General features: G+C 55.5%; 1 protein-coding gene across 9 annotated transcripts; it reads right to left on the bottom strand.

The window, feature by feature from the left end:
• Positions 1 to 4447: 4447 nt before the first annotated feature.
• Positions 4448 to 23291, bottom strand: GAL3ST1 (galactose-3-O-sulfotransferase 1). 9 transcript variants are annotated; one of them, XM_070275286.1, is made up of 4 exons: positions 22883 to 23015; positions 21295 to 21422; positions 9610 to 9749; positions 4448 to 8829 (listed from the first exon to the last, which is right to left on the bottom strand). In XM_070275286.1, the coding sequence occupies exons 3-4, from the start codon at positions 9738 to 9740 to the stop codon at positions 7686 to 7688; spliced, it is 1275 nt and encodes a 424-aa protein (XP_070131387.1). In that variant the 5' UTR covers positions 9741 to 9749; positions 21295 to 21422; positions 22883 to 23015; the 3' UTR covers positions 4448 to 7685. The 9 variants fall into 9 exon arrangements, with proteins under 9 accessions (XP_070131387.1, XP_023502618.2, XP_023502619.2 ...); XM_023646850.2 differs by lacking the exon at positions 21295 to 21422 and having other exon boundaries at positions 22883 to 23291; XM_023646851.2 differs by lacking the exon at positions 21295 to 21422 and having other exon boundaries at positions 4448 to 8826; positions 22883 to 23268.
• Between the last annotated feature and the right edge of the window lie 862 nt (positions 23292 to 24153).

Raw genomic sequence — 24153 nt, 5'->3', positions numbered from 1 at the left:
TGGAAGCAACCCAGGTGCCCATCAAGGGATGAATGGATAAAGAAGATGTGGTATGTATACACAATGGAATACTACTCAGCCATAAGAAATGATGAAATCCGGCCATTTGTGACAACATGGATGGAACTTGAGGGTGTTATGCTGAGTGAAATAAGTCAAAAGGAAAAAGCCAAATACTGTGTTATCTCACTCATAAGTAGATGATAAAAACAACGACAAACACATAGAAACAGAGACTGGGCTGGTGGTTACCAGAGGGGAAAGGGGGTCAGGGGAGGGCAAAAGAGGTGACTAGGCACATGTGTGGTGATGGATGGTAATTAGTCTTTGGGTGGTGAACATGGTGTAATCTACACAGAAATAGAAATATATAAAGATGTACACCTGAAATTTATATAATGTTGTAAACCAACGTCACCGCAATAAAAATGAAAAAAAAGGAACACGAGGGAGTGTTTGGCTCTGGGCTAAGCATTAAATCAATCCTGATACGACACTGCTATTACACCTGTTCCCCAGCTGAGAAAACTGAGGCTCGAACTAGTGATGTGACTTGCTCAGCGGAGATCTTGACCCCAGTTGTCTCGTAAGAGGACTTACTCCCGGCCTGGGGGGAACACGCAGAACCCTTTGAGGGCAGGACTCCGGGCCTCCAGGGCCCAGTCGCTCCCTCCATGATCATGGAAGTGGGTGAATCTCCCTGGAGCCCACACTTGCAATGTGCAACCACGAGGAAAGAGCCTTCGGACCCTGTAAGGAGCTCCTTACAGGCTGGAGAGGAAAACCCAGGCTTGCTCCTGCCTCCCCGACGTAGGGCCGTGGCCTGCCATGCCAGCCTCCCCCACTGGGCCAGCAGCCCTCACCTGCACTGTCTGACATGGTAGCCACTAGCGGTTAAAACGTGGCTAGTCTGAATTGAGATCCACTGTGAGTATGAAATACACACAGATTCCAAGGACTTCACACACACAAAAATCTAAATCACAATTTTAACATTGATTACATGTTAAAATGGTAATACTTTGGCTATAGCGGGTTAAATAAAATATATTATTAAAATTGATCTCCCTTTTTACTTTTTTAAGGTGGCTACTAGAAAATTTGAAATGACATAGGTAGCTTGCATCTGTGGGTTGCGTTATATTTGTACTGCATAGCACGGGTGTCCCCTCGGGCCACCAGGACCCTCAGAGATGGGAAGAGACCCAGCTCTGCCTCTCCTGGGTGCTGCCTCTCCTGGGGCAGAAGGAGAAACTGAGGCCAGTGTAGGGGTCTCTCCCTTGACTCACCTGAGCCAGCATCTCCTCCCGCGATGGATTCCGGTCGCCCACTTGTCTGCTCATGTGCACACGGTGGTGGGGGTGGGGTCCACTTGCCCCAGTTCTGCGGCTCTTTCCAGGCCTCCTCCTTCTGCCCAGCTGGCAGCCCCACCCACACCTACCTCTGCCCAGAAGCCCCACCCCCTCCCACCCAGGGTGACTGGTGGGGGCCCAATCCTTGTTGGTGTCCAGGCACTGGCCCCTGGACTGACTGTCCTGGGTTCAAATCCTATTTGTAAACTGAGGACAGTGGTGTTTGCCCCACAGCGTTGAAAGTGACACCACCTGTTGTCTCACACACACACACACACACTCACACAGGGGCTGCTCTCCACCCTGCCTCTCAGTCGCCCACCGTCTACTCCATCAGATGCCTCCTTGAGCCAGGCAGGCCACTGCTCGCCCCGAACAGAGACCTGGAGCTCACTGTCCTTGTGCCCCAACATGTCCAGGCTCCAAATACCACCCCGTGTGTCTGGAGCAACTGCCCTGGATTCATCACAGGCGTTAGGGCACGTGACTTCAGGGTGAGGAGAGATTTCTGAGGCCCAGACCCAACAGGAGGATGTGCACCCCTGAGGGGCCACACCTGGCCTGGGGGTAGGGGTGACAGGGGACTCCAGGCTACAGTCTGCCCCACCTCCCACCCCCTGGACAAGCAGAAAACCAGAGCCCAAGACAAGGACACATGAGATGATGCTGTGTGCATGAGCCTAGCACACAGTAGGTGCTTGTCTCAGCTTCATTCACCCAGAGGCAGACTCTGAGACCAGGACTCCAGTGCAGAGTTTATTCTGGAGGTGATCCCAGGAAACACAAGCAGGGCAGTGGGAAACTGGGGCAGAGGAGGGGAGGCAGCTGTGCAGGGAGAGTAACCAAGGAAGGAAGGAGGGGCTCCATCCCAGAGGGACTAACAGCAGACAGCGTGGAACACGCACCTCAGAGTTCCTGCCTGAGGGACAAGGGAGCTGCGGTATTTATACCCCAGCTCCGCACGGTCTGGCTGAGGGCTGCCCCAGATTCTGCTGGCTCTCTGGTGGCTGTTCGGCTGAGGGCTGCCCCAGATTCTGCTGGCTCTCTGGTGGCTGTTCGGGGCTCTGGAGGCTGGAGGAAGGCCTCAGGCAGAGCAAGGCAGGTGCTACAGCTGGGAGCTGGTGAGGTTGAGGGATACAGTCAGGGAACTAGCAGCTTCAGCTGGGTTCTAGGCCAAAGGCTTTCACATGCTCTTAGCCCCAGGCTGTTCCTCCCCCTCATCAGAGCCTGGAAGAGGGGAGCGGAGTGCCCGAGGCTGCGCAGCAGTTGAGTAGTTGACAATCAAGATTGCCTGAACCTGCCGCTGACTCAGGACACTGTAATCCATGTGCCTGGCACCAGGCAGAGCACACACCTGGGCAGCCTCACCGAGCCCGTGATGGTCTCCCCTTGGCCTTGCACAGGGTTAGCTGGAGTGGATCTGCCTCTCCCGCAGAACGGAGCCTCCCCAGCACCCCGCAGACCCACAGGCTAGAGCTTTAGCCACAAGAGGCAAATGCAGACCACCCCTCCCTGCTCCTTTCCCAGCCAGAGCCCCTGCTCCTTCCCCCTGGCTCCCCTCCCCCAGCACCTCAGGCCCATCTTCTGGAAGCCTGCCTCTAGTAGGTTCCACCCCTGCTCCAAAGCCCCCGTTAGCTCCTTGCTGCCTTCGGAGAAACTGCAGACCCCTTAGCCTGGAGCGCAAGGCCCTTGGGGTCCTTCCCGAGCTGATTTCCCCTGCTCTCCTTATTCTGGGCCCCTTGCCTCTCCACCATTCCGTGTCCAGCTCTTCTTATGCTGTTCCCTCTCCCTCGAATGCCCTTCCTTGCAGCACCCTGTATGAAATCCCTGCCTCCCTCACGGCCTATTTCAAAGGCCTCCACTTCTGCAAGGTCTTTTCTAATATGTCTTACTTGCTGGCAACTGAGTCTCCCCTCATTAACACCCCACTGTCATCTTCCATCTGCCCAGCTATTGTGAGCACCTCACAGGTCCACACCTTGAGCTCCTCGAGGGCCTGCTTCATTTTGTATATTCCCACCCCAGCACCCGCCGTGGCCCATTGTACACAGTAGGTGCTCAATAAGAGTTTACCAAAGATGTGATGGCAAGGGGAGCTGCGGAGGGCCACCTCGGCTTTTTTAGTTTCTCTACCGCTCTCTGGTGCCCCCAGGTTGTCCCTAGCCTGCCCAGGGGCCTGCCCACTCTCCAGAGCAAGCCTTCCCCAGCTCCCTGTCTCCAACCACCCCTGTCAAAACGCGCTGACCTGTGTCCCACCCCAGTGTCACGTGAGTTTTCACCTAATGAGCTCATTCCTGCACTTGCGTGCATTGGCTAATGTATACCATTCCTGAGAATAGGGGCCTGGTCACGTAGGGGTCACGTAGGGCAAGTTCGCTCTGGAAGGCCATCGTGGGGGAACTACCTGCTTCTCTCCTGTCCTACTCTCACCCTCCCTTTGCTGCTGCCTCCCTCCCTGCCTCCTCTCTCTCGCCCCTCCCTTCCTTCCTCCTTCCTCCCTTCTTTCTTCTCTTCCTTCCTTCTTTTCTCCCTCCCTATTTCTTTTCTTCCTTTCCTCTGTCTTTCACCATTTATTAAGCACCGACTGTGTGCCAGGCATTGGCCTGGGCTCTGGAGGCCGATTGTGTCAGTCAGACCCAGTCCCTGTCCTGGAGGAGCCCGCCATCAGGGCCTTGCAGACCAGCCAATCCACAGTTCTGGCCGTGGGTGAGCACTGCTGAGATGGGGGAGCCCTGAGGCCCTAAACCAGCCTGGGCTGTCGGGGAAGGATGCCCAGACGATGCGGCAAAGCTTCTTTGAAAACACGCAGCAATGTTAGGCCTGCAAAGGGAAGGGGGCCTCACAGTAGAGGGAACAGCATGGGCGAAGCCGCAGAGGCGTTCAGCTTCTCCCCAGGGGTGACGGGGACCATGCAGGGCTTGGAGCAGAGGACGGCCCCCAGCTGCAGGTGGAGGGTGGCTGGTAGGGGTGAGCCTGGGAGAGGAAGGAGAGGAAGGGGGCCAGGTGAGGGGCAGAGGCCCGACCCAGGGCAGGGACAGGGCATGGAGAGTGTGCAAGTGTCCTGGGGCTGCTGTAACAAAGTACCACAAACTGAGTGGTTTAAAACAACAGAAGTTTATTCTTTCACAGTTCTGTAGGCTAGAAGTCTGAGATCAAGACGTCAGTGGGGCCACGTTCCCTACGAGACTCAGGGTAGCATCCTTCATTGCCTCTTTGTAGCTTCTGGAGGGGGCCGTCAGTTCCTGGCGTTCCTTAGCTTGTGGCTGCATCACGCCATTCGCTGCCTGGCTTCATGTGGCATTTCCGTGTCTTCTAAGGATATCAGCCATATTGGATTAGGGCCCACCCTAATGACCTCATCTTAACTTGATTACAGGGACAAAGACCTTATTTCCAAATAGGGTCAGTCACTGGGAACGGAGGGTTAGGACTTCAACACATTTTTTAGGGTTTACAACACAACCCATAAAAGAGAGGAACAGGTCATTGCACTGAATTTCTCGCAGGGGCAGCCATGACCCGCCTGGCTTTCACAGCTCAGGCTGACAGACGCCCGATCACCGTGGGTGCCCCCAGCGCCCCAGCCAGGATCGTCAGCCCTCGGCTGCCCAGATACAGCCAGGGCAATCTGGCTGCTGCAGGGCAAGCAGCAGAGTCCCTTGGAAACCTCATACATTTTCAGCCATAGAAGAGACCTCCGTCCTGAGGCTGAGGTGGCCGACTGGAATGGCGCTGAAGGACTGGAGGTCACGAGCACCGGCCTTGGCATCTGACTCACCCGAGTTTGCATCCTGCCTCTATGGCTGAGTGACCCTGGGCTGGTGGCTGAGCCTCTCTGTGTCTGTCGCCATCTCAGGGGAACAAAGGGAATTGTGCATGTCCTGCATGGCACAGAGCTGAGCGCACAGTCGTGGCTCAGTACCTGGCAACTACTTATCAGTAAAATATTAATTATGTTAATAAATGAGTTAATAACTATAACACTCTTGAAATGAACCAGGCAGATCGTAAATGCTAATGAAGTAATTTATATTCTTGGCATCAACTATCTGCCAGATTTGTTCTCCTTGGATCCCTAAGGGCCTAGAAGTGCCAATATTAATAATAATAAATAATGTAATAATATATAACAATATCATTATTGGCATTTCTAGGCTCTCAAAGGTCCCAGGAAATATAATTATGGGGTTCCACAAACCCCGGATGTTATCATATTGCACTGTCACATGTATCTTTGACTAATAAAAGGAGGGGAGATTATCTTATGAATTTGAGACCAGTAACATCTTTTCCTGTGAATAGTCAGCCACTGTCAGTTTTATTTACTTGTTTTCACCTAGTTCTCTCCATATGAACTAAATAAAGCCTTCAGGAACGTGCCTATTTCTTGCTTCAAAGAATATTATGAGGGCGCAGACAGTGGCTCCAGGGGGCTGGTGGGGCCAAACCTCCCCCAGGCTGACCAACCATCCTAGTTGGCAGGGACTGAGGAGTTTCCTGGGATGTGGGAACTTTCAGTGCCAAAACCAGGACAGTCCCTGGAAACTGAGACAATTGGTCCCCCCAACTCCCGCTCCCCCTGCTTGGACCAGAAGCTCTCTCTCAGGAGGAAGTTTGACTCAAGCCTGGGCAGAGGCTAACAGCTGACTGATCTAGCTTTAAATTCTGGCTCTGGTACTAATTAGCTATGTGACCTTGAGTAGGTCGCTTAACCTCTCTGAACTTTAGCTTATAAAGCTGAGATGTTGTAGATATTCAGTTAAGGTGTGCGAGCACTTGGCTTGGAGCCTGGCACGAACAGGTCTCCAATAAAGAATCACTTGGCTCTGGTTTCACATCTGGCTGCTGGCTCCTGGTTAGAGACCCAAGAGTCCTTGCCCCAGAAAGGGCCCCTGTCCCCCTGGGGAGGCTGAGGGAGGTGGGTGGTTAGAGCTGAGGCATCCCTACCCTGGTTGGTCATACCCAACGTGCCTTGCTTGCTTGGCCACTATCTTCCTCTCTGGCCACGAGCTCCAACAGGGCCTGGGCTGACACGCTGACTGCTGTATGCTCGGGATCAGCTCAGGGCTGGGGGGAACAACAGATATCTGACGAATACCAAATATTTTTTGGATAATTAAACTGAATCCCAGGGTGGAAGGAAGAGACCCAGGGCCTGGGCAGGGTTGGAGCACAAGCAGACGGTGAGGCAGCCTGGAGGGGTCAGTGGGGGAAGAGGGCAGGCAGGGAGGGGGTGAACAGGCACCGGAGATGGAAGGGGCTTGGGGTCCCAGGGAGATGGTTTAGCTCTTGGTCTGATACGTCCTGCAATGTGACCTCAGGCAAGTCCCTTCTGCTCTCAGAATGTCAATTCGCACATCTGTAATATGGGATGGTAATTGTGCCTACCTCAAAGGGTTATCGTGAGGATTAATGAGATTGCACAAGGAACCTTTAGCCTGGGCCCAGGGACTGCTGCTCAATGCCCCACCAAGTACTCCCACTTCCCTCACACACACACACACATTTATATCTATCTATACACACGCACACACACATACACATTTGTACTCTATTGTGATCTGGCCACATACTCTACCCTCCCTGGCCCTTGCTCCCGTCCTACCACTTAGTTGCTGTGTGACCCGGGCCAGGTGACTTTCCCTCTCGGAGCTCCCTTCCTTATCTCCAGCATGAGATAATAACAGTCCCCACATTGCTGAGTGTTGACAAAGATGAACTAACACCCACAAAGTACTTAGTCTAGTACCAGGCACATAACCAGAGTTCAACTGCAATAAACGACTGGTATAGACCCTAGGATGATCACACACACACACGATCTTTCAGGTCCTGGTAGCTCACAGGGTCCTTCAACTACACAGGGCTTCAGTATGTGACAACTGCACACCAAACCCTGCCACACCCTTGGGTTCTGTCCCACAGACACACTCATACAGGCGCCCACCATGCTCTCTTGGGGTGTCCCAGTCCCCATCAGTCACCCCCAGCCCAGCCCGCCAGTCAGCACCACTGAGGCTGATTAACAAAAAAACAACATCAAATTCCTTTACTTCCGAAGTCTCCCCTTTAAGGGGAGGCAGGAAATAGAACATTCTTTTTTGGAGGGGAGGGGATTTAATAAAAAAAAGCTATAATTAGTCAAATACTGATCTCAGGCCCTGTGTGCTGTGGGCCCAGTCCTGGCCTGCCCGTCCCTGCAGCAGCCCCACCTCACCCTGGGGGGGGCCAGGGTGGCACCAGGAGGGGCTCGGGGGAGGCCAGCGGGCCCCTGCCTGGCCCCTCCTCGGCGGGCGAGCGAGCAGGCAGGGGGCCCGCTGGGCGGGCGGGATGTCACCACTGCAGAAAGTCCCGGATGAACTTCCAGAGCTTGGTGACCCACAGGTTGACGCCGAGGTCCATCAAGTACTGGATCTCGGGCGTGAGCATGCGGCGACAGAGCTGCGCGTGCCGCCGCCCGATGCTCTTCTTGAGGTTGTAGCCCAGGATGGACTTGGCGCCCAGCGGCTGCCAGGGCTGCATGGCCGAGTCCTGGATGGCGGCGGCGTCCACGGCGCGGCCCCCGTCGATGCAGATGCGCCGCATGCGCTCGTTGGCGCGCCGCAGGGTGGCCACCTCGCGGGCCATGCGCTCGCGCCCGAACGCCTCCACCTTGCGCCAGAAGCTGGCGTTGAAGTGGCGGTAGAGGCGGGCGTCCAGCACGTTCCAGGCGGTGGCGCGCCGGTACAGCTCGCCCGAGAGGCGCGGCCCCGCGGGGTCGCGGCGGGCGTTGAGCTTGAAGTAGAGCACGTCCTCCAGCTCCCAGCACAGCAGGTCCTTGAGCAGCACCAGCGACTCGTCGAAGTACTCCTGCAGGAGCACCAGGTGGAAGCGGCGCTCCACCTCCAGGATGTGCTCCTGCACCTGCGGGCTGCCCGGGTCCAGGCCGCTGTCGTAGCCCAGGTCGAAAAAGAGCAGGTTGCGGAGGTAGTGGGCGTTGTAGCCGTTGGGGTCATAGTAGCGATCGGGGTCCTGCAGGAACTCGGCCAGCTTGTCTTGGCTCGAGAGCTTCCAGGTGAAGGGCACCACCGACCCGAAGTAGTGGAAGGAGGACTCGAAGAGACGGGCGGGGTCGCGGAGCACGGTGATGAAGGTGGCGTTGGGCGGCACCAGGCCCCGCACCTCCTCGTAGTGGAAGCGCATGTGGTTGCAAATGATGTTGAAGCAGGCGCCGGGCCGGTAGTCCTGCACCAGGCTGCGCGCGAAGAAGGCGGGGTAGTCGAAGTCGTTGCGGCCGTTGGGGAAGGCGAACTTGAGCCCGTGCTTCTGGCCGAAGCGGAAGAGGATGTTGAGCAGGGTGCTGCTGGCCGTCTTGTGCGTCTTCATGAACACGATGTCGCGCCGCGGCTGGCACCCTGCCGCCGAGCCATTGGCCGGCGTCACCGTCTCTGGCTCACCTGGGGCAGGGGAGCAGGGCGCTGTGCCCTCCGGGGTCCTGCTGGGAACAGAGAGGTGGGAGAGCTTCAGGGGCTGCCCGGGGCCTGGGGTCTAGAGAGCAGGGTTGTTGGGGACAGTGGTGGCAGGGGAGCTGGGCCCAGGCACCACGCGGGGAGGTAGCCAGGCTGCAATGCCTGGGCGAATGGTTTGGCCTCTCTGGCCTCACTTTCCTCATCTGTGAGATGGGCAAATAACAGGCCCTACTGGTGGTGGTGTGAGACGAGCCTGCAGGTTATTTTCTCATTCATGGCCACTGCATCCTACATTTATCATGAATTAGCATCAGTTTGGACCACGTGAAATTTTGTAGGCCAAAATTGGTCAATTTTGACCAAAAATGGCCAATTGTCAGCAGTTTATTCTAGTTCTACTTAATACCACCAACTAAGGGCCCAGGCTGTGCCAGGCCTGGGCTGAGCAGCCTGGTGGGGAGGTGGGATAACCTCACGGTTAGGAGGCAGGCTTGGAGGCAGACCCTAGGTTAAATCCAGGCTTTGTGCTAGCTGAGTGCTCGTGGACAAGTCACCCCCACCTCCCAGCCCCGCTGGAACCTCAGTGATGATAACTGGAGCCCTGAACACAGACGCTGTTATTTGTTTCTCATGCTCCTTGAGACAGGCTGTTATTATGCCCACTTCACAGATGAGGACACTGAGGCCCAGGGTTACACAGTGAGTTCTGCCCTCAGTTTAATTTCTGTCCAGCACAGCATGATGTGGGGCGCAGGGTGGCAGGGTGTCCCCTCACCACCACCCACCAGCTGCCCAGGTGGGCCACTCACGCAGAGGCCAGGCCAGTGTGCAGCGGGGGCACGGCGTAGGAGTAGAGCAGCAGTAGGAAGCTGGTGAAGAGCGCTCCCAGCACCAGCCCCTTGGCCATGGACTCCCAGCGCTTCTTCTGCGGCAGCGGCATCTCAGACACCTGCGGGGGACACAGAGCGGGACAGATGGAGGCCGGCCCCAGGGAGCCCCCGCTGCTGCCCCAGGCCTGGCTGGGTTGAGGGGCCGCCTTCAATATTAGGACCTGCCTTCTCAGCCCTGTGGCCACCCAGCAAGGTCCAGACAGGGACAGAGAGACAAACACGTGGAGAGACACAGCGACAGGGTTACAGACAGAGACGCTGGGTGAAGCCAACACAGAGTTAGGGAGTGGGGCAGGGAGAAGGGTCTACCGCCTGACTCAGTTTTAATTTTTGAGCTGACTGGTGGGGTGGGTATGTGGGTATTCATTAGTTTATTTTTCATACGTATTCGGGCTTCATAATGAAATCATTTCCTAAGAAGGAAAAGAAGACCCTCTCCCAGTGTCCTGTCTCCCCAGGCCTGGGGCTAGGGTGGTCTACAGGGAGGGGCTCCCCAGGTCCTGAATCCCTCAACTTTCAGAAGACCCAGCCAGTCCCACCCATCCCCTGTGCCACCCTTCCCAGCTGCCCAGGGAGGGGCCGAGGCTCCTTGTCTCTCTTCACTGGCCCCTGTGCCCCTGGGTCTGTAGGGGAGGCAGAGGGAGAAACTGAGACTCCAAATGAGAAAGGAGAGGGCTCAGGTCGCACTGCCGGCCAGGCCTCCACCCACACCCACCTTGCCCATCGCCAGCAGGCAGGGCTGCCCAGCGAAATCTGAATTTCAGATAAACAACAAATACATTTTTTTTTTTTTAGTATAAGTATGTCCCAAATATTGCACGGGACATACTTATAGTAAAAATTATTCAATGTTTATCTGAAAATCAAATTTAACAGGCTATCGTGGTTTTTTGTTTGTTTTTGGTGTGGGGGGAGTCTTTTGGTCCCCTATCAGCAGGGGAGGATGAGCTGAAATGGGGGCAGTTGATGCTAAGGGATGGGGTCCAGAGGAGAGCAGGGGCCCAGGGGGCCTTCCCACCTCCCCTTGGCTGCCAAGTGAAGGCACCAAACTTTCCACTCCTGTTCCAGCACAAGCTGCATTGGCCCCTGAGGCCACGAGAGGTCACGCATGCTGCGCCCCTGACCACACGCATAGCACGTCACCACTCTCCCTGGGGGCAGAGGCCCAACAGCCTGCCTGGAGGAGGGGCGCACATAGTTCCCCCTGGAAAAGCTATCCCAGGACCCACAAACCCTGCCCAGAGAACTGCAGGCCCACACCGCCAGCCAGCACCAGGCCCTGAGTCCTCTGCTCATCATCCGGAAATTTCTCCTCCTAGGAAAGGACATGAAGAAGCAATTTGCAGAGGAAGAAAGTCTACAAAAGGGAATTCGGCCTCCCTCGTGACAATGACATAGCCTCGTTCACTCAGGTGGGCAAGGTGAACAGGATGGCAGTGGACGAGAATGTGGGGGAATTTCCGGAGGGCGGTTCTATCAAAGGAGGAAGGCACGAGCTCTCCGAATTCCAACTATCCTGCGGAAACTCGTGGGCAAAGTCACACATTCAAGGGTGTGCAGGGCACTGTGGTCAGAAATAGAAAACAATTAGAAACATCCTCAGTGACCCTCAGCGGGGGACCGTCACAACAAACCAAGGCCCATTCCCGGATGGAGTCACCTGTACCCATTCAAAAGAACAAGGCGGAGCCAAGTGGACTGGCTCAAAACCCCACTGTGACCTGTTAATGTGAAAAAAGAAAGTTCCAGAACACCATGCCCCCAAATCCATATATATTTAGGATACTGGAGGGCAGTATCCTAAATTTTAACAGTGGTATCCTCTGCATAGCTGGGGGAGAGATATCCAGGGAATATTTTCCCATATTATGCATTTCTGTAATGATGTCTTTTTTTTTTAATGAGAAAAAGGCAATAAAATGAATTTTTTTTTTGAGGAAGATTAGCCCTGAGCTAACTGCTGCCAATCCTCCTCTTTTTGCTGAGGAAGACTGGCCCTGAGCTTACATCCGTGCCCAACTTCCTCTACTTTATATGTGGGATGCCTGCCACAGCATGGCATGCCAAGTGGTGCCATGTCCACACTCAGGATCTCAACCGGTGAATCCTGGGCCACCGAAGTGGAACGTGCGCACTTAACCACTGCGCCACTGGGCTGGCCCCAATAAAATGAATTTAATATATTTAAATAATAGATCATAAAGCTTATGAGGTGGCATAAGCCTGCCAGCCACAGGCTGGTCATGGAGGGGCCCGACGTGGACGAGGTGCCCACCCATCTCAGGCTCTGGAAGCCACAGGCCTGTGTTTCAAACACAGGAACCCCTTGAAGCCTCAGTTTCTCATCTGTAAAACGGGGCAGCGGGGAGCCCCCCTCGCTGGCTCTTCCTGAGACAGGCTGGCAAAGCGACTAGCACCGAGTTATCACTCAGAGAGTGTTAGCTGCCCCCTTCTGAGCCCCTGGGGGAACTGCTCCCAGCTTCTGTCTTTGTCACCCTGAGGTTGGGCCCCCCTGAAAAAGGAGTGGCCGCAGGGCCCCCCATCAAGCACAAACCTGTCCCACCGGCCTCCTGCTCCCCAGGGGCCCAGCAGGAAACAGGGCAGAGCCCTGGGCCAGGCCAGAGCCGCAGATTTGGGCCCAAACCCTGAGTGGATTAAAATCAGTGGGTTTAAAATCAGTTTCTCTGATTTCAAAATGGGGAGGGGTTAGGATTCCTACCCTCCGCAAATCCCAGGGCCCACCCAGGCCCCAGCAGCTCCACTCACCAGGGTACTTTCCGGAACTCTAAGGGCTGATGGCGCAGGCTCTGGGGTGGAGGCCAGGCAGCAGGGGGCAGACCGGCCTCCCAGAACCACCAATCAGGCTCCACCCAGCCCTGCCCAGGATGCCCCTCCCCCTCCCTCACTGCTTCATTCATTCATTCATTCATTCATTCATTCATTCTCCCACCTGGGCTTCCTAAAACTGTGCCAGGCCCTGGGCTGTCTCACCCTCAGGCGTCATTTTTGAGGCCCTACTATGAGCCCTGGGCAGAGGGCGGGGGTTGCTTCTCCAGAACATCTCACTGACTCTGCTCAGCTATCCTGGGAAGCAGACCCCACTGTCACCTCCATTTTGCAGAGGGGGAAACTGAGGCTCTGAGAGGTAACATGACTTGTCCAAGGTCACTCAGCAAGGCAGGGGGCAGGGCTGGGATTTGAGTCCAGGTCTGCCAGCCTCCAAAGAGCAGCTTTCGGCTTTGTTGATGGCAGCCCCTGCCTGGCGTGTCCCAAGCCCCACCCCGAGCTGGGGGAAGGAGGGCGTGTGCCTCCCCATCACAGAAGGCGGAGCTGTGGATGCGGAGCTCGGTCTCAGGAGCACAGCAGGGGCTGGCCTCTGCGGGCTGGGCAGCCAGGATGGGGGCAGCGAAGCTGAGCGGCCTCCTGGGCATCCTGTGCTGGCAGCCTGGGGCATCCAAGGCTGGTGGGTCCCTTCCTGCCTGGCCTCCGGGAACTTGGGCATGTTGCTCACCCTCTCTGAACTTCAGTCTCCACACGTACTCAATGGCCACACAGCAGTAAGACTGGGGCAGACAGGGCCCTTTGTGATCACAGGCAGAGCCCCTGGATAGACAGAGGCCACAGCCAGGAGTCCAGCTACAGGGAAAATAGTCATGAGGCCGTGAGATCTGAATGAGAGAATGCACGTACACAGGTGGAGATCAATACATACTAATTATTATTCTTGCTATTGACCAGGGCCCAGTCCCAGTGCACAGGCCCATGCTTGTGGGACGAGGGACTCCTTCCATGCCCAGCTGCAGGCAAGCCTCTGGTGACTCACCCCTGAGCTCTCTGAGCCTGGCACCTGGTGAATGTTTGACGAATGACCCTCCATAAGCCTTAGGGAAGAACGAGGCCATGGCCAATAATACGTGTGAGAGCTACGTGTTGAGTCACACATGTGGAAGCCACACGGGGCCAGCACCTTGGGACCAGGGTCCCTGGTTTGAATCCCAGCTCTGCTACTTCCTTGCTGTGTGCCCTACGCAAGGCTGTACCCCTCTCTGGGCCTCAATTTCTCTTCCAAAATGATGATAGCAACTTTCCCTCCATCACGGGGCGCTGTGCGGATCCTCTGCACCCCACAAGGAAAGTGCCCAGCATGGGGCTGGCACAGAGCAGACACTCACTGAGCACAGGCTGCCACCATTCTTAGTATTATCATTATTGTTACCCTCCCAGGGTCCCAATCATGGCCTCTTCGAGGTGTGTGCCCACTGGCCCATGAAGGAGCTTACAGGCAGCTGACGGTCCCAGGTCCAAGGCCACATGTGGAAGATGGCACAGCCGGGAGGCTGAGGCTCAGAGAGGGCAGGGCCACCTTCAAGGTCACACGGCGCAGCAGCATCAGAGACAGGACTAGAACCCAGATCTCTTTCTTCCTCTTCCTATGGTGGTGACAGTCCCAGGCATGCAGGGCAGATGGTCCCTTCTCCTTAGCCCACCCCGTCTGTTCCTGCCCTTCTGGGTTACCCCAGCTACATTGCCTCCATCTGTGCCGAGGGCTGGCTCCGGGCCAGGCCCAGCAATCCTCCTGTGTGGCTGGACCAGCACCCTGCAGGGAATGAAGGAGAAACAGGACTCATCCCCCACAGTGTGCACACAGGAAAACCAAGACCGGGATGGTAAACCTTCTGGACTAGAGCATCGCCACCAGGCAGATCTCAGTCCCAGGGTGTCCTACTCGCCCAGGGACCCCTGTGCAGGGGGAGAGGAAAACACACTCACCTCGGGCCCTGGCTGGCTGCCCCTTCCCTCTCCCTGCCTGAGCCACGTCTGACTCCCAGGCTGCCTCTGCGGTCACTGGGAAACAGGAATGCACCAATGACACCCAGCAGCATGCTGGCTCCCTCACGCTCCAGCTGGTTTGAATATTCATGAGTTCGCTCTCTGGGGATAGCAGGTGGCATGTCTCTGCACCCTGCAGGTGCTGCCCTGGCCCTCTGCCCCCTGAGTGGCTCCGAACCTCTCTGGACCTCAGCAGCGGGGCAGCTCCTTCATCCAAGGGTTCAGCAAGGTTCTGGGTGTCCTTGGGCCAAGGACACAAGCAGCCGCAGAGCCTGCAGAGAGCCAGGGACAGGCTCAGAGGCCACGGGAGGGACGAGGAGGCACGTGCAGGTGGGGAGGCTAATTGCCTCCCAAATCACATCTCTTTTAAGTCTCAGGCTGCCCTGTGCATCAAGCAACACTGTCAGCTCACTCCCCAAGTGAGGAAACTAAGGCTCAGAGAGGTGAACTCAACTGTCCAAGGTCACACAGTTAGCAGAGGGCAGACAGAGTCCAAAAACGGACTTGCCAAACTCCAGGGCTTAAAGATGCTGAGACACAACCAGAGACCCAGGTTTGTCTAAATCTGTGGGAGCCCAGAGAGCGAGCAACCTGGAAGGCCTCCTGGAGGTGGAGCACCTGACCAGGGCTGGGAGGACGGGTCTGATGAGATTTCACCTCTCCGAGTTCCAAGTCCTTCACCAAGGAGGTAAAGTATGGGATCCTGCTATCCTGCCTCCACTCCTGTGTGAGGGCTGGCGGCACAGGACACCCTGGACCAGCCTTGAGGGATTTGGGCCGATTAGAGATGCCCATCCTTCCCAAGGTCTCTGCAGGAAGAGGCAGTTCTAGGGGCTCTGGTCCTAAACCCCAGGGGCCCTCGGGCTCAGCCCAGGCACTGGAATCTCTGGCAGACTGCTTTTAGCTGGGTTCGGCTCTGTCCTCTCTCAGCCTTGCCCATGAACAGAGGGGGCCCAGAAAAGCCCCCCCCAATCCTTCCTGCAGCACTGATGCCCAGAGCCCCCACCATGGCTGAGGCACAGGGCTCTACGGATCCAGTGTCCCCGTCAATTAATAGTAGTCATTATTGTGATCGTCATTTATGACACACCAGAACACTTTCATGGGTTGAGCAGTTGCCACCTCTGCCCAGGGAGCAGCAAGCATCCGACACTTTGTTCTGAGCTCCCTTTCCCCCAGAACCCCACTCAGCCCGGGAGCAGCCCCCCAAACATCCATGAGACACCAGAACTTAAACGACTCCAGGGGGCTCAGAGTTCCAACCTGTCTGAGTGCTGATCAGGGGCAGGGCATGGGGTAGAGTTGTTTTATTTTTCTGCGCTGAGATAGCTTGAAGATAGATATCTGGAGGTGAGGCAGGGCGGAGCTGGCATCAAATAGCAGGGATGTTGGTTTATGAGCGTGGACTCTGGACCAAACAGAGTCGGGTATCAGGCTCAGGACTTCCCAGGCCACACATACCCTCATAATCCTCATGGGGAGCCCCTGTTATCACCCCTACTTTATAGAGGAGTGAGCCGAGGCCCAAGGAGGAGAAATGACAAGCCCAGTATCAGGGGGGGTTAAGAACCTCATCCAGGTGGGAATGGAGGTCAGGCTCTTGAGCACCAGTGAGATCATGGGTGGGGCGGGAAGGCAAGCAAAGAAGAACCATGAGAAGCAAAGCTTTCCAGAGTAGAGAGTGTCGATGGCAGAACCTGCCCCCCCCCAAGCCCTGCGAGAGGGGTCTCTTCCCAGAGCAACAATGACAACATCTCTGGCTGGTTCTCCCCCTCCACTGAAAACAATTTTTTTTTTTTAAATTATAAAAGCAGTACATGCTGACTGAAAAATAATTCAGGCAATTACAGAAAAATCTAAAGAAAACAACGAAAAGAGCTCCATCTCCAGAGGTCACTACCCTTAAAACTTTAGCACAAGCCTCCTCACATTTTTTTTCCGTCTATATATCCTTACAGATGATGAGAGGGGGTCTCTTTTGGGGCACATTTTGTTTTTGACTTTTTTCCCCCCACATATCACTAGATTGTGGGCATCTTTTTGTCCTTAGACATGAGCCTTAGATTGATCCGTTTCACGGGTATTTACTGAGCGCCTGCACCGCGGCCAGCGCTGGGGTTTATGATGCCGGTGCCCGGAGCAGAGAGGAGCAGATAGCTGCGGGTGCTGTGATGGAGGACGCATTGGCGGCCCGGGCTTGCCGGAGCACGGAGAAAACCCCTAGTCCAGCCTGGGAGGTGGGAGGGGCGTGGTCACGGAAGCTTCCTCGGGTAGGGGGCTCCGGCGGCGGAAGCAGCTGTGTAGTTTCCGATTTCCAAAAGCACTTTGTTCCTTTCTCTCCCTGGGTACACGGCTAAACTACATTTCCCATCCTCCCTTACAGCTCAGTGTCCTCACGTGACTAAATTCTGACCAATGGAATGTGAGCAGAATGGCAGCTGATGAGGTTAAGCGGGCGGACCTTCTCCGTGGTCTCCTTTCCCGTCTGCTGGATGAATGGGGCAGTCTCTAAGGATCCCGAGGTGGGAAGGGCCATGAGGTGGGAGGAGCCTGGGTTTCTACGTCACAGCTCACTGAGCACCCAATTGGATTTCATGAAATGACAGCTAAACTGTCATTGCATTAAGACTTTTGGAACTTGGGGCTTGTCTGTTACAGCGGCTAGCATTGACTAACGCATCTGTCACCCTAGAATGAGCCAGGCAGAGAGAAAAATGTGTGCAAAGGCCCAGGGCAATTGAGAAACTAACAAATGTTCAGCCTGGCTAGAGCGTCCACTATGTGTGCATGTCAGAGGTTGAGTGGGCAGGGAAGACTAGAGGCACAGCCAGAAAGGGGGCAGGGGCAGGCAGGACATGCAGGGCCTCGGGAAGCATGCTAAGGAATCTGGCCTGGATCCTGTGGGCAATGGGGAGCCCTGGCAGGGCCTACCGAAGGGGAGTGAGGAGATGGGATGCCCATCTGGCTGTTGGATGAACTGTAGGGGTGAAGAAGGAGCGGGAGGAGCAGGCAGACCTCTAGGTGGTTATTACAGCTGTCCAGGTATGAGATGACCTGGACCAAGCAGAAGGCCAAGGGATAGACTGGAGCCACCTGTAGGCCACGGCATGGACGGCATTTGGTGGGTGATTGGGTATGGAGGAGGGGCAGAAAGACTCCCTGCTGGAGTGACTGGCTGGCTGGGCGTGGAGGTAGTCCTTGAGTGGGAAAGGTTAAGAGAAGGACAGGTTTAGTGTTGGGGTCGGGTGGCTGATGTCAGGTTCAATTTAGGACACGTTCAGTCTGGGAGATGTGTGACATGCTCACAGAATGTCCAAAGGGCAGTAGGATCCCCTGCCTGGAGCACAAGAGAGAGATCTCAGGGGAGAGAGGGTAGGGGCCATGGGCACAGAGTTGGGAACTGAGGCCAGAGGAGTAAATGGAGTCACCAGGGAGAGGGTGAGGAAGGAGAAGACGCCTGCACTTGTGAGAGCGGGGAGGGGCACAGCCCTCTAAGGAGATAAAGGGCCTCCAAAGCCATTGGCTGCAGAACATTCTGTGGAACCGCTGCTCCCCAGGAAACGTTCCCTGCATGAAGGGCATCTGTGCTGTTTGCTGAGTGTACACACATAGGAACAGGGCTCTGGGAGAGAAGGTGGTGGGGTGAGGGGGCCCTAGGGCTGCTTCCTACAGCTGGAAAAGAATCTCATGGGGACACTGGAGGAGACTTTAAAAGTGGAGCAGAGGGGGCTGGCCCCGTGGCCGAGTGGTTAAGTTCGCGCGCTCCGCTGCAGGCGGCCCAGTGTTTCGTCGGTTCGAATCCTGGGCGCGGACATGGCACTGCTCGTCAGACCACGCTGAGGCAGCGTCCCACATGCCACAACTAGAGGAACCCACAACGAAGAATACACAACTATGTACCGGGGGGCTTTGGGGAGAAAAAGGAAAAAATAAAATCTTAAAAAAAAAAAAAAAAAAAGAGTTTAAAATAAAAAAAAAAAAAAAAAAAAAAAAAAGTGGAGCAGAAAGACTCTCCCTACAGTGCTCAGAGTACATATTTGACAGTAACTATTACAGTTCTAAAAGAGTCTATCCTCAGACCCAGCAACTCCATCTGTGGGAGTTTATTCAAAGAAGATAATCTAACAAGAGATCTGAGATGGGTCACAAAGATGTTCATTGTGGTATTATCCATCAAAGGGAAAAATAGAAATAACGTAAATGTCCAACAATAGGGGATGGTTAAAAATATTATGTGACATTCACCTCATGGTCTATCATATACTCATTAAAATGATGTCCACAATAATAATTAAGTGAAAAATACACACACATAGAATTGTACACATATATACACACATATATAATTTTGTTTTACAAAGAGTCTGTATTACTTTGGGAAAAAATTAAAATAAAAAATAAAGATATTTCCATTTTGAAAAACTGCAGTCTGTCTGGAGAAGGAGAGAAGAGCAGCTAGTCTGAAGCATGCCCCACCTTGCTGGGTGACCATGGCAGGCATGTTACCCTCTCTGAAGCTCAGTATCTTGAGTAGGGAAGAGGCAGCAGGGGCCCGGGATGGAGAAGAAGCTGGGAAGTGTGGGCTGCCCAGTTGAAGGTGCAGATGGCAGAGGTTGGCCCTCGATCCAGGAGCACTGGGGCAATGACATGCATGGATCCAGAAGCTGCCTTACTCGGAGCCCCTCTGGAGCAGGGTGCTGGAGTAAAGATGGGGAGGACCACCCAGAGGGGCATTTCAGTGGGACCCCAACTTGCTGACTTGCAGGACCACCTCCAAAACTGCCAGCCCTGGCATCTTGCTCCTACTGCCCCCTTGACTGGGGAGCAGTGGCCTGCTGGGTCCCACGCCTGGCAGTTGACTGAGAAGAGGGCAATGTTCTTTGATGATTCAGAAAGCATTTTTCAATCTTGCAGGGTCACCTAGCTCTACTGTTTCAAAGGGCAACCATACCTGCGACCTCAACAGACCCTCCCAGTGTCACCTACTAGTCCATGTGACACGTGGGGGAACAGAGGCTCAGAAACTTTTGGAGGGGCTAAATGGCAAAGTCAGAACTGGGAGCAGACCCATAGCTCTTCCTGCTATACTGCCTTGTCCAGGCAAAATCACCACCCCTCCTGATGGCCGATTTGAGTCACCTCAAAGCAGAGAGGCGAAACAGAAGTCAGTCACTTCATTAGCTCCAAAATTACTGGGAACCCCGGAGATGAGCATGTAAGACTTGGCAATATCATTCTCTGTACCTTCTAGCATGACTGAAATGTTTTTTAAAGGAATGTCATGCACTTGTTTGCATAAAAATATGTAACAACATACAGTCAGGCGCCACATAATGATGTTTCAGTCAATGACAGACCACATATATGTCAGTGGTCCCATAAGATTAGTACGACACAGCCTAGGTGTGTAGTGGGCTATACCATCTGGGTTTGTGCAAGTAATGTATGTAGGGGAGGAAGAAATTCTCCTCTGCCCTTCTAGGTTCTTCTGGCTGGCCTAAGAATTAAACTGACATGAGACAGACTAACAGGAGAAAACCAAACAAAAGTTTGAAAACAAGTATACACGGGAGAAACCCAGTAAAACCAAGTAACTCACCAAAATGGCCAAAGTCCTCACCTTAAATACCATCCTCAGCTAAAGACAAAAGCAGATGCCTGGGGAGGCAGAATCAGGGACCTCAAAGGGAAGGAAGACAATTCACAGGCGAAAAGGAGCAAACGACTGGAAAACAAGTGTTTGGCGACACAGAAACAGAACACCAAGGGAAGCCCAACAAACAGGCTTTTCGAGGATCCTCCCTGTCCACTGCCCAACTTGTGTTATGCTAAGGTGAGAGCTCGCTTCCTGAGATGGGTTTTTTGTCTGAATTCTTTTAGGCAGTTAAAGGGGAAGTGACAAGAAAAATTTTGAGTCTTTTGTTTCCTAAAAATCATCAGCCTAAACTAATCCTCATGTTAAAGAGACACATTTTGGGGTGGCAAATTTTGTTCCCTTTCAGTACACTCTATGATGTTCATACAACGATGAAATTACCCAACAGTGCATTTCTCAGGACGCATCCCTGTTAAGTGACCCATGACTGTAACGTTTTTAAAAAGGCGCAGAGCACTTGCTGTGCACTATGCCCCGGATCCGCTCACCCACCTCTCCATTCCTGGAGAGACTGAGAAGCTCTGGCTATAAATCCCAGCTCCACTACTCCCCAGCTGGGCAGCCTTGGGCAATGACTTCCCCTCTCTGAGCCTCAGTTTCCAAAAAAATGGGGATATTTGCCCTCCCATGGGTTTTCTGTGAGGATCAAATGGGATGAGGCATGCAATGCCCTCTGCACACACCTCTGATTATTATCACGACCCTTCTAGACACACCTGGCAAGAGAAGCTGGACACACCAGGGCAGACTCCTGAAAGGCCACCCTCCCCATCCAAGCACCCATATGTCCCATGCTCCAGACCCAAGTTCCCTAACCCCCAGATTTCACATCTGAGGACACTGAGGCACAGATAGGGAAGGACTTGCTAAGGTCCCCTGACAAGTCAGGGCACTGCTGGGACAAGGTCTGGGAGTGCTCAAGCCACACCTCAACTCTGCCCTGGAACCGGCAGGAGGAAAGAAGGACTCCACTTCCTCCCAACCATCACTCCTCACCTGGCAGTTCCCCCGGCCCCCAGCCCACCAACACCCCCCCCCCCCCAAACACCTCGGCTCCATCCTGCCCTCCGGTCTGGAGCAGGACCGAGCTCCTAAAAGGGGTTGTCCACATTCCTCACCAGCCAAAGCGAAGCCAGAAGCCCTTCACAAGCCTGCTGCTATGTCTGGAATTCCTCCACCTGTGCATCAGTCTCCCAGGTTAATCATTACCTCTTTCACTGGGATGGCACGCTCAGTCCCCGAGAGCCTGAATGGAGGGACCACAGGGAACACACTCCCCCCTTAGTGGGTGACAGGAGAGCCTTGGACCCATGCCCGTGGGACAAAGGGCTGTGCGGGAAGCTGCTGGGCTTCTCTGTCCACAGGGAGCTTCCTTCAGGCAGGGTTCTGCCTGAGAGAGAAGCAGGGAACGAAGCAGCCCAAGGTGGCAGCTGGGAACAGGGCTCCGTTGTCTCTGCTCCCAGGGTAGCAGCCTGCCCACCCTTCGAGTGTCAGGAAGAGCTGGGAGCCAAGGAGGCAAGGGGGGAGGGGTCCTGAGCAGGGGGTTTGGGGCAGCCTAAGCAGACCTAAGAGGCTAGGACCCCAGAAGGTCAGAGAGGTCTTGGGTAGGGCTGGGGTCCTGAAATGAGGGCCAAGGCAAGACTTCCAGGATTTGAGGTCAACTCAGTCACCTTTGAACTATGTGACCTTGGGCAAGTCACTTAATCTCCCTGGGCCTCAGTTTCCCCCTCCTGATAATGGTGATAATAGCAAGGTCCCCTTCAAAGCACAAGGTACAGTGCAGCAGCAGAGGGGCTGTTCTGGCTCAGGTCTGCCCACAGCCTCACCCTCTCTGGGCCTCAGGTCACCACCTCGCTAAAAGAAGAGGTTGGATTCTCCCAACTGGACTTCCTCCCGAGGATTTCCATGGCATCTGTCATCTTGGCAACCCAGATGATCGGGTGTCAGGCCTGCGCTCTCTCTCCCCCCCTCCCTCCCTCCCACTGGTGTGAGTTACAGCAGCCAGATGTGCGCCCATCACCTCTCCTGCTCTAGGCAGGTGGGGAGGGGGTCCCCACTGGGAAGGGGCCACAGTCTTGCTCTGAGCTCTTTGGCACCAAGGGGGCAGACCAGGCTGGACTCCCTTCCCGCGCACTGGTCCAGGAAACAGGGGAACTGCTGAGTTTCCTGCAGGACCCCTCCTGGATACCAGGGTTTGTCCCACTCCCACAAGCCTCTCCTTGGTGGCCTTGCCCCCTCTGTGGCACAGGACGGGGCCTTCCTCAAGCAGAGAGGACCATCCCTCACCCTGGCCCCTGCCCCTGCTCTGACCTCCGTGTTCTGGGGAGGGCTGGTGGGAAGAGGGGCGATCCCTGCCCCTCCTCGCCAAAGGCTCAGGCCTTGTGTCCAAGATTAATCATTAATGGGCTCCCAGCTCCAGCCTGGCTCCAGCCCCACCCGCCCCATGGTCAGGGAATGGGAAAACCCTGGAAACAGGGGCCATGGGAAGAAACCAAGGGCAGGGAGAGCATCAACCTGCCCACCCTCTGGCGGCTGCAAGGAACACGAGGACCCTGGGAGCAGCAGCGTAACTCTCCCCTGCCTCTAGGTCTGAGTCTGACGCCCACAGTCTCAGTTTGGAGGTTGGGGTGAGGAAAGCCGGGCCCCGAGGGGGTAGACTGAGGCAGGGAGCAAGCTGGTGGTGGGTGCGGGGCCCCCAGGACATACCTTGTCCCCGTCCTTCTCGGGTTTAGCGTGCTGGCTCGGCCCGGGCCGCGCCGCCCGGGCGCTTACTAGGCGGCGGGACGTACCCGCCGGGCCTGGACCATGCCTCCGCCCCCGCCGCCGCCGCCGCACCCGCTCGGACCAGGTGCGGCCGCCAGCCTGGCCCGGCCCCCGGCGCCGCGGCCAATGGGCGCCTCGGGCCCCGGCCCCCTCCCGGCCCCTAGGCGCCCGCCCAGGACGCACAGAAGCCGCATTCAGCGCGCCGGGGCGCATCGCCGCGCCCCCGCCGCCGTCCCAACAAGGCGCGTTTGTCCCCGACGCGCCAACAGGGCCATTGTCCCGCCACCGGAGTCGGAGGCTCGGCCGAGCTCCCAGCCCGGGAGGGGATTCGAGGGTGCCTGGGAAACGAGGTGGCGTGGTGGTGGTGGTGAGGGCAGTTCAGCTCTGGGAAATGGGAGGCGGCTAGACTAGTTGCTGAACTTTTATTGGGCCTTCTGGGGCCCTGGGGATCCAATGGAAGCTATGGCCTCTTGCTCCAGAATCAGTGCAAGCTGGACACGCATTTTGGGCATCTGAAATGTTGATGAGAGGGGTGGGGTGTGGTGCCGGAATCCTGAGAGAAGCTAAAGCAAGGGACAGATCTCCAACTGGTCTCACCACTTGAGGGTCTCAGCGGCGCAGGGCTGAGCACAGCACCATCAGCAGGTGCCCCATGAGGATCCACCTTTTTCCAGTCTGGTGTTTCCCTCCAGAGGAAACTGGTTCTTCCCAGAGGTGCAGGACGAATGACAAGGACTGCCACCCGCCTGGAGCCGGGAATGCTCAGCTCCAGCTGTGGGCAGTGCAAAACAAACTGGCCACCCAGTGGGGCATGGGCCATAGCAGAGCCCCACTGCCCCTACCATTGCGGGGTGACTCTGGAATGGGGAAAATTCCACACCAGCATGGCTGCCAGGGACTTTTCCGAATCTCATGGGCCTCCTCTCCAGCCTTGCCCTGGCATCCCTGCCACAGCCCTGGGATTCACATGCACCCAGGCAGGTCCAAGTCATCCCGTAGGGTGGCAGGCTTTGGCTCCGGAAGCCCAGCCCTGTCCCTGCTTCTGGAAGCATCCCTGCAATGCCTGAGCGTGCCAGAGTAGAGCACAGCCCTCCTACACCCGCAGCAAGGCCCAGCCGAGACAGGGGCCCCGGGTTCTCTGCTCCCTCGGCCAGAGCCTCCCCAAGCTCTTGCCTTCCCCTCAGCAGGTTGGGCCCGCAACCACTGCCCAAAAC

Source organism: Equus caballus, chromosome 8, assembly GCF_041296265.1.
Source record: "Equus caballus isolate H_3958 breed thoroughbred chromosome 8, TB-T2T, whole genome shotgun sequence".
NCBI lineage: Eukaryota > Metazoa > Chordata > Mammalia > Perissodactyla > Equidae > Equus > Equus caballus.
This window is presented reverse-complemented; position numbering and strand designations above follow the sequence as displayed.

Coding starts and splice junctions, on each gene's coding strand:
- GAL3ST1 (XM_023646850.2), bottom strand. CDS start 23,152: ATGCGCCCCGGCGCGCTGAATGCGGCTTCTGTGCGTCCTGGGCGGGCG. Junction 9,750..22,882: donor CCGAGAAGGACGGGGACAAG/GTATGTCCTGGG, acceptor TGTCCCCCGCAG/GTGTCTGAGATGCCGCTGCC. Junction 8,830..9,609: donor CACACTGGCCTGGCCTCTGC/GTGAGTGGCCCA, acceptor CTCTGTTCCCAG/CAGGACCCCGGAGGGCACAG.